Source organism: Nanorana parkeri, unplaced genomic scaffold, assembly GCF_000935625.1.
Source record: "Nanorana parkeri isolate BGI_ZX_2015 unplaced genomic scaffold, ASM93562v1 scaffold1246, whole genome shotgun sequence".
Lineage (NCBI taxonomy): Eukaryota > Metazoa > Chordata > Amphibia > Anura > Dicroglossidae > Nanorana > Nanorana parkeri.
In genome coordinates, this window is record NW_017307514.1 from 409,995 (window position 1) to 427,102 (window position 17,108).

Here is a 17,108-nt window from a genome sequence, read left to right on the forward strand (position 1 = left end):
TGCAGACGTTTTTAGAGCAGAGCACCTTCAGGTTCACAAACAAGTGTTTGTTTCTCTTCGCTATGCCATCCTGATATACAGACTCTTAGCATTTACCCCTAGCGTCACTCAGGCACCAAGTACTAACAAGGTTTATTCTGAAGTCAGGTTTTTTATAGGTCACCTATTTACAATTTTGGGTATCATAGCTTTTTACAGTTTTTCCATCGCACATGGATTTGGGAGTAGATTCATTTGGTATTTATTAACTCAGCCATCTCATCTTTTATACAAACATATCATGTTTGCATGCACTGAAAAACAATATGTGTGTGTTTTTTACTAAAAATGTAGATTTTGATGTATTTGCGCAAATATCACATGGCATACAAAATCAGGACTAAAAAAAATGTATAGTATACATCATCTGCTTTTAGAAAATATATTGTTTAGGGAATCTTTAGTATCATTTTAAACCATGTGTGCATTTTCTTATGTGTGTGAACAATGAAACCTTGGTCTGGTAGCGTAGGTGTCACAGATATGTAATTGTTACATACCACTTCCTTGTATTAAGTAATAATTACAGGTTTAGGTGCTGTACAGATGCTGACTTTTGTCAGTTTGGAATGTGGCACACAATTATGTTCTAATGTAGCTCCACCTCTGTGCTTTATATGACTCCATCCCTCATTGAAGTAATTTATCTCATATCGTTGCATCTCTCACAAAGGCAGAAGCTTATGGATGATTGTCCCAGAACGGCGTAACTAGATATATATGTATATATATATAGAGAGAGAGAGTTACCTGGAAATATAAAACAACATATTACAGGTGAGATCTACCATCTTATAATAGGCTTGTATTATTTGTAGATTTCTTAATGATCAATGTCAGTTTATAATGCTAAACTAAAGGCTTACTGGTCAGCCCCGCTGGATGTAAAAATACCTGAACAATCTGATTGGATGCAGGCATTGTTCAGGTATTTTGAGAGGAATCTGTTGCACGTTTTCCATCTGACCATAGAAAATCTGCAGATCATCTATAGTTGTATGGCCAGCTTAATGTTGATTTACAGACGCCGTAATCACATTGTATCAGGTTTAAATTTAACGTATGGATAGCATAACACCACTTTTGCTGAGAAAAAGGAACCCTTCTCTGGTCATTTACGTACATTGGAAAGATTTTAGCAAACTGCTTTGAAAATTTCTACATAGTGTTTTTTGTATTGGAACTCGCATGTCCCTTCTACTCCTGTCTTACTTTCAATAACCACTTACAAGTTTCGAGTGGGCGGCTCTTCTTCATATATTCGCATGATCAGTGCCAGTGTTATAAAAAGGAAAAAAACAACAACACATTATTGGTTTATGTGGAACTCCAGTCCAAATGTTTTTAGTTTTGGAAAAAGTTGGGAAGGGTGGAAACCTCTGGCAGGTTTTTAACTCTGCGTTCTCAACTGGGAATAGAAAGTAAGAGGGAAATCTAAATTTTGCACAGTCACTGAAACAGGAATTCTCCAACCTTGAAAAATAGTTCATTACACAACTTCCTCTTTTTGAAAGATTTCCCCTCACTTTTTGACAACAGAATAGTATAAGAAACAAAGGGAAATTTCCCCAGTAAGGCCTGGTTCACACCTGAGCAGTTCTTTTCACCTTTAGCGCGTATCTATACGCACAGAAACACGCAAAACACAAAGATCAATGCATTCCAATGTGAAAAATTCACACCTGAGCGCTCGTATGCAGAAAGGGTACATGCGCGATTTTCTGGGTGGATGCCACGCGTTCTGATTGTGGTTGTAGCGGTGAACGTGCATTTTTGTCCGTGTGTATGAACGTGCAAACAAAGTGTGAAACGTGCTGAATTGCATATGCTTAGGTGTGAATGGAAACTAGAAAAATTGTTTTGGTTCCACTTAATATTTCAATTAAAATGTGCCCCATGTGTGAAATTTCTACTTTTAGTCTTAGAAATATCCACTTTTGCCTCCATTTTTGGCTTATTTTATTTTTCTTGCTCATGATTAGGTATTCTTCACAAAGTGAATTTTCACCACATTTACTAATCTAAGGCAATCTCTCTCTCTCTCTCTCTCTCTCCTGCTTTACTAATAATTATTTGTGGTAATCTATTTAACACAGGTTGAAGAAGAAGATACGTTTCAATAGCACATCTGGAATATATACTAATACCAAAGAAAAGATGAATATTACAAGCATGAATGACACCCTGAAAAAAAACCCTAGCGGCTATAACGAATATTCCTACATACATTTTACCATAGCGGCTGCTGTAGCGCTATGTCTTTGTGTTGTTGGCCTAGTTGGAAATGTTATTGTGTTTTGGTACCTACGCTTCAAGATCCAGAGAAACAAATACACAGTTTATATTATGAATCTGTCTGCAGCTGATGCCTTGTTTCTTATATTTACTATGTTGCTTTTGATGGTCCAGATAAATAGACTCATTGGTACAAATCCTAACTTTATAGGGAAGGAGAATTTATATTTATCCATAGAAATATTTTTTGATGCTATGCAGTATTCCGGAATGTTTATCCTTACAGCTGTCAGCATGGAAAGATGTAGCGCTGTCCTGTTCCCCTTTTGGTATCAAAGTCATCGGCCTAGGAACTTGTCCACTATTATGTGCACTGCTCTTTGGATCCTTGGGTGTTTGGAAAGTCTCCTTGAGAACCTTGTGTGTACAACAAAAGCTTTCAAGGATCAAACCGTACAGTGTTCAGCAGTTCAAATAGTGGTTTTTGTTTTAGCCATTGGGATCTGCCTACCAATTATGGTCATTTCCAGTTTCACCTTGCTTGCCAAAGTAAAGAGGACATTTAAACAGCGATACACACCTAAACTGTATATCATCATCATTATTGCAGTTTTTGTATTCATCTTATCAGTTCTTCCATTTAATTTTTTGTGGTTCTTAATGTTCTTCAGATTATTACCAACTGATTTGACGACTGCAAGTCTATTCCTTGCAGCAGTGTTTTCCACAGTACTTAACTGCACCGCAAACCCCTACATTTACTTTATTGTTGGGAAAAAATGGAAACAAAAGAGCCATTACTCGATTCAGGAAGCCCTCCAAAGAGCCTTTAGGGAGGAAGATTTTGAGCATAATGACTTACAAAGCAACAAAACAACTAACACATCAAGTCAAACTAACCTTACAGCTGCCTTCTAGATTGTCAAAAATAAAGCCCACCAGCAATTACCTTGTATAACAAGAAGATATTATTTACTCAAGAATTTAAGAATGTGAATCTTAAACCAGGAACTGGAAGTTAAACAGAGCTGTAGTTTTTTTTTGTGGAAGGCATCGAATGGAAATGATAATGGTGTTGACTGTTATATGATAACGTTCTAAATATTCTAACTGGCTGTTAGATTCTCAGTGATTAACGAGAACCACTCACAGAGAAACACTGCTTAAGGCAAACTCACACACACTACCTAATTCTGTCCTTTACTACTAAACTGTTCCTTATTTAAACATGGCTGTTATGCAAAAATTTGGTGGTTTTAGATTTTGGTGTGGTTTAAATGAACTCTCACATTTAATATTATTTACATATAACTGATAGTTTCCACAACGTGCCTTCTTCTTTTCTTATTCTTATTTTACATGCAGCAACTGTACAGTTTTGGGATCCTTAAATATAATGACTACAGTTCCATGTAATTGGAAAGCAAAGCAAAATCTGACATGCAATTGTGCACAAATATTTGCAGCACACACTGTGTCCATATTTTATTTTTATAATAAAACTGAGTACAAATTATGTCTGGTCTTGTGGGGTTTTTTCAACCATTAGCTTCCTGGGCCTATTTACACTAAACGTTATGGACACTGTTAAGATGCTGTACCATTCATTGTGAATGCCACCCCAATGCACAATCGCTGCAATGCACCACAGTGCATAATGCATGGTGTCCACTGTGTTCAGCAGGACAAAATGCAGGCTGCGCCTATTTTTTGGGTGAAGTTGTTGCAGCATTCATTTTGAATGGGCTGCTGAGTACAGCATGCTACAATGTGTCCCAATGCACAAAACAGCGTTGTGTGCTATGTGGCGTGATTGGTCCCCAAGAGCTATTCTACAGGCATTTTAAATTAGTTTGAAATGACACTGAGGTCAATTCTGTGTATACTGTTCCATAAGGTCCAGTTTAAAATGTGAACACTGTCTTTCACATCTAGCAAAATGCTGCACAAACTGATGTCAGAGGCAAACTTCAATGTACACTGATCTACGTTTCTGTGGAAATCTCCTTAAAAAAAGCTAAGCAATGAATTTCCCAGGCCCAGCCACACTTATTGTGAGGGGTTTCTCTGTTTTGTCCCTAATACAAATGTCAATGAAAAATGGCTACAAATCTAGCCATAACTACTAGGCTGTTCACATCCCAGCCTAGATGTTTCTAGTGTAGCTTTTCTGCTCAAACCTTGTGTGTACAACAAAAGCTTTCAAGGATCAAACCGTACAGTGTTCAGCAGTTCAAATAGTGGTTTTTGTTTTAGCCATTGGGATCTGCCTACCAATTATGGTCATTTCCAGTTTCACCTTGCTTGCCAAAGTAAAGAGGACATTTAAACAGCGATACACACCTAAACTGTATATCATCATCATTATTGCAGTTTTTGTATTCATCTTATCAGTTCTTCCATTTAATTTTTTGTGGTTCTTAATGTTCTTCAGATTATTACCAACTGATTTGACGACTGCAAGTCTATTCCTTGCAGCAGTGTTTTCCACAGTACTTAACTGCACCGCAAACCCCTACATTTACTTTATTGTTGGGAAAAAATGGAAACAAAAGAGCCATTACTCGATTCAGGAAGCCCTCCAAAGAGCCTTTAGGGAGGAAGATTTTGAGCATAATGACTTACAAAGCAACAAAACAACTAACACATCAAGTCAAACTAACCTTACAGCTGCCTTCTAGATTGTCAAAAATAAAGCCCACCAGCAATTACCTTGTATAACAAGAAGATATTATTTACTCAAGAATTTAAGAATGTGAATCTTAAACCAGGAACTGGAAGTTAAACAGAGCTGTAGTTTTTTTTTGTGGAAGGCATCGAATGGAAATGATAATGGTGTTGACTGTTATATGATAACGTTCTAAATATTCTAACTGGCTGTTAGATTCTCAGTGATTAACGAGAACCACTCACAGAGAAACACTGCTTAAGGCAAACTCACACACACTACCTAATTCTGTCCTTTACTACTAAACTGTTCCTTATTTAAACATGGCTGTTATGCAAAAATTTGGTGGTTTTAGATTTTGGTGTGGTTTAAATGAACTCTCACATTTAATATTATTTACATATAACTGATAGTTTCCACAACGTGCCTTCTTCTTTTCTTATTCTTATTTTACATGCAGCAACTGTACAGTTTTGGGATCCTTAAATATAATGACTACAGTTCCATGTAATTGGAAAGCAAAGCAAAATCTGACATGCAATTGTGCACAAATATTTGCAGCACACACTGTGTCCATATTTTATTTTTATAATAAAACTGAGTACAAATTATGTCTGGTCTTGTGGGGTTTTTTCAACCATTAGCTTCCTGGGCCTATTTACACTAAACGTTATGGACACTGTTAAGATGCTGTACCATTCATTGTGAATGCCATCCCAATGCACAATCGTTGCAATGCACCACGGTGCATAATGCATGGTGTCCACTGTGTTCAGCAGGACAAAATGCAGGCTGCGCCTATTTTTTTGGTGAAGTTGTTGCAGCATTCATTTTGAATGGGCTGCTGAGTACAGCATGCTACAATGTGTCCCAATGCACAAAACAGCGTTGTGTGCTATGTGGCGTGATTGGTCCCCAAGAGCTATTCTACAGGCATTTTAAATTAGTTTGAAATGACACTGAGGTCAATTCTGTGTATACTGTTCCATAAGGTCCAGTTTAAAATGTGAACACTGTCTTTCACATCTAGCAAAATGCTGCACAAACTGATGTCAGAGGCAAACTTCAATGTACACTGATCTACGTTTCTGTGGAAATCTCCTTAAAAAAAGCTAAGCAATGAATTTCCCAGGCCCAGCCACACTTATTGTGAGGGGTTTCTCTGTTTTGTCCCTAATACAAATGTCAATGAAAAATGGCTACAAATCTAGCCATAACTACTAGGCTGTTCACATCCCAGCCTAGATGTTTCTAGTGTAGCTTTTCTGCTCTTAGGTACTTACCTTCAGTGAATTCATTCTGTTGGGCATTTCTGAAGAGTGGGTTTATGAAGAGCGGTCATCCATCTAGAATTTAATAGTAACTTATCCATCCAGCAATGAAATTAAGGAGAATGCTCAGAGAGGCATGGAGAGCATGTATGAATGGGTGTAGAGGTAATGAATTATAGAGAGAATCTTTAGATAGGAGTGGGGGTATGGAGGAGAATGATCCTATAGGGAAGAAGAATGTATAGAGATGGAAGAGAATGAGAACAACCAGAGAAGAGCTCAAGGGAGGGAGAATCACCACAAAAGAGAAAGAGACAGCATGGATGAAAGTGGATGAAATTGACCAGAAAAGACAGGGAATGTGTATGGAAGTGGAAGAGAATGATTGCATAGGGAATATGATTGGACATTGACTGAAGAGGAGGAGAATACTTATAGAGTAGAGGAAAGTGGACATAGAAAACCTTAAAGTGGAACTCTGGGTAAAAAATGTATCAACTTTGAAGTGGGACTACCCACATGCTGCACGGGTTAAGTGCTTGTTTTTTTTGTAAAAAATAACAAAGTTATACTCACGAGATCCTTCAAGCATGCCGACTGTGACATCGCTCCCTCCTGCCTGTCTCTTCCTACGTTGCATTTATGGTATGCCCCTTGGTGTCTTCACATCCTACACACTGTTTATAGAATGTGATGACTCAGGGACCTTAGACCGCTGCAGCGGAGGGGGAAAGAGGCTCCAAGGACTGGTCTAAGAACAAGCCAGCTCAGAGGGTCAGGTGAGAATAACTTTTATTTTTGACCCCTCGGCAAAAATGAGCACTTAACCCTTGCAGCGCAGGTGCAGCCCCACTGCAAGGGTTAATACATTTTGTACTCTGCCTTAATTAGTTAGTAAACAGAAGGGATGAGTGAGTCTGCCCGCTAAACCTGAACTTAGCATCTATAAATAATCAATACTAATTAACCTATTGGGCGAGAATCTATATACTAAATTCTTGTCATTTTCATGGCCAGTAGGCAAGCTACTGGAAAAAAAAAGGGCATAAGAAGTGGGGCACCGCCATGTGGGGCATTTAACAAAGCAAAAAACAAAAAGAAGAATAAATAAAATAGTGGAGAGAGGGTCTTTTTAATGCAACTCCAAGTGTGCTGTGAAAAAACACCAATCCTTTCAATTCCATGCCGGGGGATGCCTTTAATCTATATGTTGTGTTACAAGAGAGTTGTATTTTCATGAGCAGCGCATGTGAAAATATATTCCTGCATCACATATTGTATTTTGGATGTGCAATTGTTTTTTTTAATGTTTACACCTAGCTTGGCTTAAATACAACAGCACCACAATATGAGTCATTTCAACTAAAAAAGTGATAATAGACCTGGATTGACCAGTGGAAGTGGCAGCCACAACTGATCTACAAAACTATAGCACAGTTTACTGTTAAAAAGAAAAGCTCTAAACTGTATATTTGGCCAATGGCACAACAGTTTAATAATATAACTTGTGGGCTTCTTTTTTTCAAAGTACCACATTTCATTGTGCCCAAAAATATTTACAAAATATTTAATACATAGGTATTAGATATGTGTTTGTGTAATGCCGTTAGCAATTTGGACGAATCTCAGCTGTGGAGGCTATTCAATTCAGGGGGTTTCCCTAGGGTACGGGGTCAGGGTCGAGCTCCAGGCGTCACTCTCAGTGTCTTGAGCGGAGAGTTTTGAGCCCTACCATCATGTGCCGCGAACAAAAATAAGGAGTAATGGGTAGCACACTATTGACTCATAGTACTATAGCATACCATGGGTAACAAAAAAATTGTATGTATAGGCAAATGGAAACAAAAACTACTTCCCCTTTAAGAATTGAGAGTCCAGTGGTAGGGAGGCAGTAGTACACCATGAGATACATAGAGTCCCACTAACAATGATGAGCAGAGATCTTCTTAGCAGACACTAAGCATAAATACTTGCTGTTTGTAGATCAGGCAGTAGAGGGATCCTCTCAGTCCTTGGTTCTTAGTCCAGCAGCAGGGAGCAGGCTGTCAGCTGGCGTTCACAAGTGAATAATAGAACGCCATACTGACCCGGCTTCCTGCTATTTATGAGGAGTGGACGGAGAGGAGCTAATGACGCTAGGGGGCCCGATGCGTTCCACGCTGGAAGGCATCGGCGGTTCTACTTCCGCCTTGTGGCTGCGCTCCACCCTGGAACGCAAGCCGCGATCGTATAGTAGTCTCCCTTGCGGCTGCGTTCCACAGAGGAACGCAGGCCGCGATTGTTACAGCACCCCCTCCCCAAGGGAAGCCCTCCTGGGGTTCCCAAGCGGTGACGGTTTAGAGGGGAACCGCAGGTGGAACCTCTTCACCAGATCCGGAGCATGGACCTCCGTGCTGTCCTCCCAAGAGTCCTCCTGGGGACCATAACCCTTCCAACGGATCAGGTGCTGCAGTCTGTTCCAACTTCTCCTGGAGTCCAGAATCTCTTCCACCTCATACTCCTCCTGTCCCATCACCACTACAGGGGGGCATGGAGGAGGAGATCGATCGGGGAAAGGATCCGGACGAAAAGGCTCGAGTAAGGTGACGTGGAACGAAGGATGAATGCCCCATTCAGCAGGCAAGGTGAGTTTCATATTGTTAACGTTAATAACCCTTTCAATAGGGAAAGGACCCACTAATTGTTTACTCAACTTCTTGGAAGGGGTTCCCAGGCGTAGATTCCTGGTGGAAAGCCAAACCATGTCCCCGACATTATATGCAGGAGCAGGTCTCCTACGGAGGTCGTAGTGGTGTTTTTGTCTAGTCTGAGCACGGGTGAGATTGTCACGTAATACTTCAGTCATCTTCCTGAGGTTTGATAAATAGGCATCGGCTGCGGGAACATTGGAGGGGAGCAAGGAACTCGGCAAGGGGTTTGGGTGGAACCCGTAGTTAGCGTAAAAAGGGGAATGGATCGTGGAGGAACTGGTGGAGTTGTTATAAACGAATTCCGCTTGTGGAAGCAGCTCGAACCAGTCACCCTGGAGGTGTGTACAGTAACATCTGATGTACTGCTCCATGCATTGGTTTATACACTCCGTTTGCCCATTTGTCTGGGGATGATATGCGCTGGACAATCGGTGGTCAATGCGGAGAGATGAACAGAAAGCCCTCCAGAACCCGGAAATTAATTGAACTCCGCGGTCAGAGATGATCTGGGAAGGTATTCCGTGTAATCTCACAATGGTTCCTAAGAAAGCGTTAGCTGTTTCTTTTGCGGAGGGAACTTTGGTTAGGGGGGTGAAATGAGCCATTTTAGTTAGTTGGTCGACCACCACCATGATGGTGTTGTGACCCGAGGAAGGTGGTAAGTCCACAATGAAATCAATTGACACCGAGTCCCATGGTTTCTCGGGTATCGGTAAAAATGTCAACAGCCCGTATGGAGGTTGTTTCCCATGTTTACAGGTGGCACAGATCTGGCAGGAGGAGATGTATTCACTCACTGTTATGTGCATCTGGGGCCACCAGAATTGTCAATGGACGAGGTCCAGGGTCTTTGTGACACCTGGATGTCCCACTAAGGCTCAGTCATGTAGCTGTTTAGGGATCTTGACAGTCAAGGGGGGAGGTATGTACAGTTTAGTATTTTTGTACAGGAATCCTTCCCCGTCGCTTTCGAGCCCCAGAGGAATCAAGGAAGGGTTAGAGGTCAAGCACTCCTTTAGCTGGGTTTTCTGACTAATGCTGGCAAGAACTATCCTGTCAGAGGAGATCACCGAGGAGGGAAATTTGAAGGGTAGTTGCGTCTCCAACATTCGGGAGAGAGCATCAGCCTTCCCGTTTTTTGTGCCTGGCCGGTAGGTAATTTGAAAATCAAATCTACCAAAGAACAGGCTCCAGCGAACCTGTCGGGCCGACAGTGTCTTGCTTGCCTGTAGATATTGCAAGTTCCTGTGATCGGTATATATTGTTATGGGATATCTGGTGCCCTCCAACAGATGCCGCCAGGTTTCAAGAGCACACTTGATGGCTAGCAACTCTTTTTCTCCCACAGGGTAGTTGTTCTCCACGGGGTTAAGAGATCTGGAGAAAAACGCTACGGGATGTAATGGTTCAGAAACCGAGGTTCTCTGGGAGAGAATAGCTCCTATGGCTACTTGGGAGGCATCTACCTCTAGCACATAATGACTGTCAGGATTTGGCAGTTGTAGTATTGGGGCAGAAGTGACACACATTTCCATGCAAGTCAATGGTGAAACCATAGTATCACGTCACACGTAGGAAAACGCTTGTCACACAAAAAGATGCAGGAGCTATTTTCAGTCAGATGTTGCGCGGTTTTGGTCCTATAGACATCTCTAAGCAGGGAGAAACGCTCATCTTTAAAAGTAAAAACATGCAGAAGGAAATTGTGCAATAAACATGCAAAAGTGAAAATGCCTAGGTCTAAAAAAAAAAAAAATCTCTATGTCAGTGGTCCGTTCTAAATACAATAATATGATTATAATGTGTTTATCAGTGAAGCTGGCAAACACTGTTTGCTAAGGATGATAAGCTGGGAGTACACAAAGGAGAGAAATAGAAAGCAAGCTAGGAAACACACTTGGTTCTAACAATTGCAGAAGCAAACCATATACATACACCTTTAAATTTCTGTTGTTCTGTCCCGCTGGCTGAAAGAGATAAATCAATTGATACCTCCATCCTCTCTAAACAGCATGGATAAAGGAATCTTCTTAGCTGGTCATTGTACATGTGCACTGCCAAAAAATTTGTTTAGTTTCGTTTTAAATTCGGATTTGTGTTATTTCGTTTTTCGGGATTCGGATTCGGAATTCGGATTCGGACGAAATTCGTTAGTGGTAGTTCGTTCGAACGTTTGTTTCGTTTTCGTTTCTTATTCGTTTCGTGCATGTGTTCGTTCGTTTGCAACAAAGTGACATTTGAGGGGGGAAAATTGTTTTTCTTCTCTAATGTCACTTTGCTCCAACGAACAAAACGAATAAGAAACGAAAACGAAACAAACGTTCGAACGAACTACCACTAACGAATTTCGGAAACGGAAATTCGGATTCGTTTGCATTCGTTATATCTGTAATTCGGAATTCGGATACATCCGAATGTCCGAATTTCCGAAAATTCGTCCGAATTTTGATTCGGAACGAAACGAATCGCACATGTCTAATTGTATATTCAGTAGGTCGCTGAACCGTAAAACCGTACCAAAACCGTAGGTGCTGAATTCCTTAACAGTGAGGTTCAGTCACTTCTCCCTCCACTTTCCTGATATACAGCCTCCTTAGCATTTACCCCAAGCAATACTCAGGCGCAGAGTACTATCTAAAAACCGTTACCCAGAGTAACACTTGGGAGTAACACTTGGGATTAACTGTTACATAAAATTCCACACCTGAGTAATGCCTCGGGGATTAGTGCAAAGGAGGTTAATTTGTGAAGAGAGAAGCTGTAAAGGTTTTTATGAGGTCACCTTTTTACAATTTTGAGTATCATAGCTTTTTTACAGTTCACATTGCAAAATATTTTGAGGCTAGATGCATTTGGTATTTATTAACTGAAGGTATCATAGGTTTGTAATTCTTATATACTGTAGTTATCTGGAGACATAAAAACAACATATTACATATGAGACCTACTATCTTATAAGAAGCTTGTATCATTTTTAGTTTTCCTAATATTCAATGTCAGCTTACAGTACTAAACTAAAGGCGTGCTAGTCAGAATTTTATAAGATGTACAGAATATAAACTGTGCTGACCTATATTAATTTCCAATTATATAGACTATTTGTAAGTTTTTTAAGACTTTATTGGATAAGAAGAATGGTGACTTTAGAAAGTAGATGTATTTACATCTTTCTTGCATTTATGGCAGTGATTTTAGACCCCAGTCTTAGATTTGAAAAATATCACTGCCTTCAGAGATGTAATTTTTTTGGTTTGCCCCAACCCAAGGAATTGAGTGGATTTGTCAGTTACTTGTCAGGTCTAATAGAGAAATAGAGAATGTGTAATCATATGTTATGACAGTAGCATAACTCAATTTTTGCTGAAAAAAATACAATCCTTCTTTGGTCATTTACATTGGCAATGGCCTAAAGCACCACAGCTGCTAGGGGCAGTGTTTTCCTGACCAAGCTAGATTGCAACCTTCTGGGCAGTATTAGCGGGGTGCTGCTGTTGATACTGCCCATACACTCAGGTATCCAGGCCCTATCCCTCCCCTGTAGAGTACTCCCACTATGAGAAGGAGAAGTAAAATACAACCATTGTGTAGCACTGCAAAGTCGGAAGCAGAGACTGTATGTAATAAGTACATAAATGCCCAAAAAACATTGTCAACTACACAGAAAAACTTTAAAAGTTGTTAATACATTCATACACATTGATGATTTACATTAAGCTGATCTCTTTCATCCATATATCTAAAAATAAAGACTTTACATTCTCTTTAAAGAGAAAAAAATTATGAACCTAACTAGTGACCTAACCTAACTAACTTCTTCCTTGTTTGTATTTCCCAGTAGGTTTCATTGCTGGCTGCAGAAAAATTTACCAGATAATAATAGTCTGTATTGAATGCAGCACTGCTAAAATTATTTGCTATGCCGGGAAGACAGCATATAGTGACAGTAATTACCATTCTTACATAACAACATAAGTGTTTAATTACTGTAACACATTATTTCACAACATATAACAATATATTGACTCATAAGGGATTTTTTCTGTATTACATTTAATGAATTCTAATTAATTTGCGACCTTATTTTTTTTGTGTGTAAATTGGGGAAGTAATCTCGAGGGAATAACACACATACAAAGGTGCCAGGTACACATTGTCACGATTAGGGCACTGGAGCACCAGGAAAAGTAAACTCCGGGTCTTGCGGAGCAGTATGTTGTGACTGATTTAGGAATGTGCAGGATTTGAGGTCTCTGAAGATGCAGGGACAGTGTGACCGCACAACAAACGCAGGTGTGGCAGAGTCGCAGGATCTAAGGAGCTGCCTGGTCTTCACCAGAGCCACTGATGGTGTGGATGTTGAGCTGCGGGGCAGCTCCCAGGTTGCGCCTCTCTGACACACCCGTGCAGGCACAGTGCCAGCGGGTACTCAGGGACCACAGCACACTGGATTAGACACAGGGTGCATACAGGATACAAGGTACAGAAAACAGACACTAGAGGGAAGACGCAGGGAACATGCGCGGCTCAGGGAGCAGGTAGCAGAAGGGAACACACAACCAGTGTACACAAAGAGACAAGAGATACAAAGTAACAGCAGAGGGGAATGCACAGGAGAAAGAAGGGAGGTGCACTATAGTGCAGAGCACAATAACTACTAGAAGCAGGAGCCGGAGGCAACCACAAACAGAGCAGGAAGCAATGCTGTGGAGGGAACTCACAGCCACAGCAAACTAAAGAGGTACACTGACAGAAAACAGAGGGAATGCAAGAGCACCGCAGGAATCGAACACTGAAAACAACAAGACCAAGCAAAGACACAAAATACAAGTTATACTCAAGAAACAGCAATGCCACAAAAAACAGAGACGTCCGGCTACTAGCGTGGAGACACATTGCTCAAACACAATCAAGTTAAGCAGACAAAAGATTACACCAATCAACAATTATACCTAAATGGGTGTCTAAGTAATATTGGGAGATGTCTAGGATCGCTATTCCGTTGCTTGATTTGGGAAGCCTCAAACCCGAATATCTATGTCTGGCAGGTTTATTAGCCCAGATAAACTTCAAAAACAGGGAGCAAACTTTCGAGAAAAAACAAGGGGAATATGAATTGGAAGTGTTTGAAGAAGGTACAATATCTTTAGGAGGACCGTAATTTTTATAATATTGCATCACCCGAACCATGAGAAAGTACCAGTGTACCAGCGGTCTAGGTCAGCCTTAATGTTGTGCAGGAGCGGGAGAAAGTTTAAAATATAGACCTGTGAGGATTCCTTCGGAAGATTTATGCCTAAATACTCGAGCGCCACAGGTTTCCAATGAAATGGGAATGCCTCCGCCAAGCGTAATCTCTCTCGTTCAGATAGAGAAATGTTTATTGCCTCAGATTAAGAAAAAATTACTTTAAATTGAGAAAAAGAGATGAGGGGGTCGGACACGGAGCAAAGGAGATCATCAGCGTAGGCTGCAATTTTATGGATCGACGCACCCATGAGCACCCATGCGGTGTAAATCTTGCAGCAGGTTAGTTCGTTTCTCCGGAACATTCAATCCTTTAACATAAAGGGACACAATTTTAATGGCAGGCAACATACTGTCGGAAATGCCCTAAACAGTGGAATAAGAAAAAGTGGCAGAAAACACACAAAAAAAACACAGAGAGAAAAAGAAGCTAAAGAGGAAAAGAGGAGAAAGAAGCAAGAGGAGAAGTGAAAAACAGGCAAAGTTAAGAGGTAGTAGAGAGAGAACAGACTAGCCAAAACAGAAAAAGAGGCAAGTGTGGAAAAGGTATAAATTAGGACCAAACAAAGAAGAAAAATTACTTTCCCCAAGTCCCAAGGAACTAAAGGGATAAGCCTACTTGAGGGTGATAGATCAGCAACGGTGAGCAAAGAGAGATGCACAAAAGGAGGGAGACCATCTGTAAAGAAAAACTGAGCTGGGCTATAATATTATTGAGAATCTCAATAGCGAAGAGCAACCCGGTGAGAAATGCTAATAAGCCCACACTCAAAAGGAATCCACAGAACCAGGGCCAGCCTTAGGGGTGTGCGAGCTGTGCGGCCGCACAGAACGCCATGGCAACAAGGGTGCCGTGCGTCCGACACAGCTCAAGGTGGCATGCATTCACAGAACACGCCGGTGACCAACATGGCAGCCGCACATTCTCAAACAAATTATTATGCTCCTGAATACATTTTTCGTATATTCGGACCTATAGTAATTAATTCATTTTACAAGTAGTCTGGGTTTTGTGTTCTGTTTTCTATTTTTACTTTTCTAGATGCACTTACTTGAAAAAAGGGTCGGCATGACAACCTGACACTTTATTTGTATAGACTCTATTTTAGTTTGACATTTATTGTTTACCTTCTGTTGTTTTATTTGATAAGAATACTTATATTGTGCCTACAAGTTTAATACCTTTGAATAAAAGTTTTATTTTTATCATACTTTTGAATATGTTTCTTTGCGGCTTAACAAAATAGGAGTCTTTAATTGGTGCGGATATTGGGAAAATGGGTGTGGTTATGGGGGTGTGGCCAGTAAAGGGTGTGGTCACTGAAGGGTGTGGTCACTGAGGGGCATTGTAATGCTTTCTCTCACACGGTGCCTAAAGGCCTAAGGCCGGCCCTGCACAGAACGGCAGGTGAACAATGGGAAAGGGGGCAATTTACAACTCCTGCCATTAGGGACATGAAATTAAATTCACAGTAGTCTATAATAACAGGGGGCCCGTGGTTAAATGGTTAAAGTATGTAATCTCAGGAGAAGGTTTCTACTCAGTGATAATAAAAAGCAACAACCATATTCAGCAAATAAACCAGAACAAGAGTGCACCTTTGGGGCATTCTAGCACGGATAGACCCTGCCGGGAGGGGACGCTCGCTTGGTCGTCTCGAGGGGATACGGACATTTGCTGCCCCCAAGGAGCACACATAGTGTGAAAACTGGAGGCCAAAACATAGAATGCAAATGTGAAATGTGTAATTTGAGGACACAACCAGGAGCAACCCTTCAAGTAATGCATGTCCCTTGACACCCAGCAGCTACCCAACGCGCATATCTGTATCGTAAAAAACAAAGAAACTCAGGCATAGGAGCAAATTGAGGTCCAAAACAATAAACTGCAAACCACTTCACAAAGCCGCTGAAAGAGAAATGCTATAGAGACAAAACTGAAGGAGCATTATGCTTCTCACGAGGTGGGTTGAAGGGAGTGAGCATCTTGATTTCTACGACTTCTGTTTTCACAGTCATCCAGATGTAGCTGCATAGCAATAAGGCGACTGTGAGTGGTCACGGCTGATGACTCCAGAGCTGACACTCTATCAAAGAGCGAAGCAGTAGTAGTTTCAACAGTCAAGAGCCTGGCATCCACTGTAGACACATGCTGCTTCAGGTCAAGGAGTTCTTTCCTTAAAGCGTCAACTATGGATGAGGCCAAATTCTGCAGGTCTTGTTTAGTGGACAGTAGACATGTGCACTGCCAAAAAATTCGTTTAGTTTCGTTTCGTTTTAAATTCGGATTTGTGTTATTTCGTTTTTCGGGATTCGGGCGTGAAAGTCAATTCGGATTCGGAATTCGGATTCAGACGAAATTCGGTAGTGGTAGGTCGAACGTTCGTTTCGTTTTCTGTTCTTATTCGTTTCTTATTCGTTTCTTATTCGTTTCGTTCGTTCGTGACATTCGAGGGGGGAAAAATATTTTTCTCCTTCTCTAATGTCACTTTGCTCCAACGAACGAAACGAATAAGAAACGAATAAGAAACGAATAAGAACAGAAAAATAAACGAACGTTCGAACTACCGCTACCGAATTTCGGAAATGGAAATTCGGATTCGTTTGCATTCGTTATGTCTGTAATTCGGAATTCGGATACATCCGAATGTCCGAATTTCCGAAAATTCGTCCGAATTTCGATTCGGAACGAAACGAATGGCACATGTCTAGTGGACAGGCATGGCAGGAGATCTCTCACCACCGTGTCTGTAGGCATGTCATGATGTGAGGAGGCCTGTGAGGCTAGGGAGTCGGCGGGAGAGTCATCACCATGCAGCTCCGGAGTCAGGATCGGGGATTGCAGAGGGCTTCTAGAAAGAGGTGCAGTGTTACTCACAGCCTGTGTCGGCTGACATTTGCCATGTCTCTTCCCTGGTGTAGGGCCGGCTGTTGCGGTGGAGTGAGTCGGCGCCATGGAGG

General features: G+C 41.0%; 1 protein-coding gene across 1 annotated transcript; it reads left to right on the top strand.

Moving 5' to 3' along the window:
* Window positions 1-2,211: 2,211 nt before the first annotated feature.
* Window positions 2,212-3,192, top strand: LOC108797227 (mas-related G-protein coupled receptor member D-like). The gene has a single exon (XM_018568796.1). The coding sequence runs from the start codon at window positions 2,212-2,214 to the stop codon at window positions 3,190-3,192; it is 981 nt and encodes a 326-aa protein (XP_018424298.1).
* The last annotated feature ends 13,916 nt before the right edge of the window (window positions 3,193-17,108 follow it).

Bases quoted from the DNA above. Each gene is read 5' to 3' on its own strand.
- LOC108797227 (XM_018568796.1), top strand. From the start codon at position 2,212: ATGAATGACACCCTGAAAAAAAACCCTAGCGGCTATAACGAATATTCC.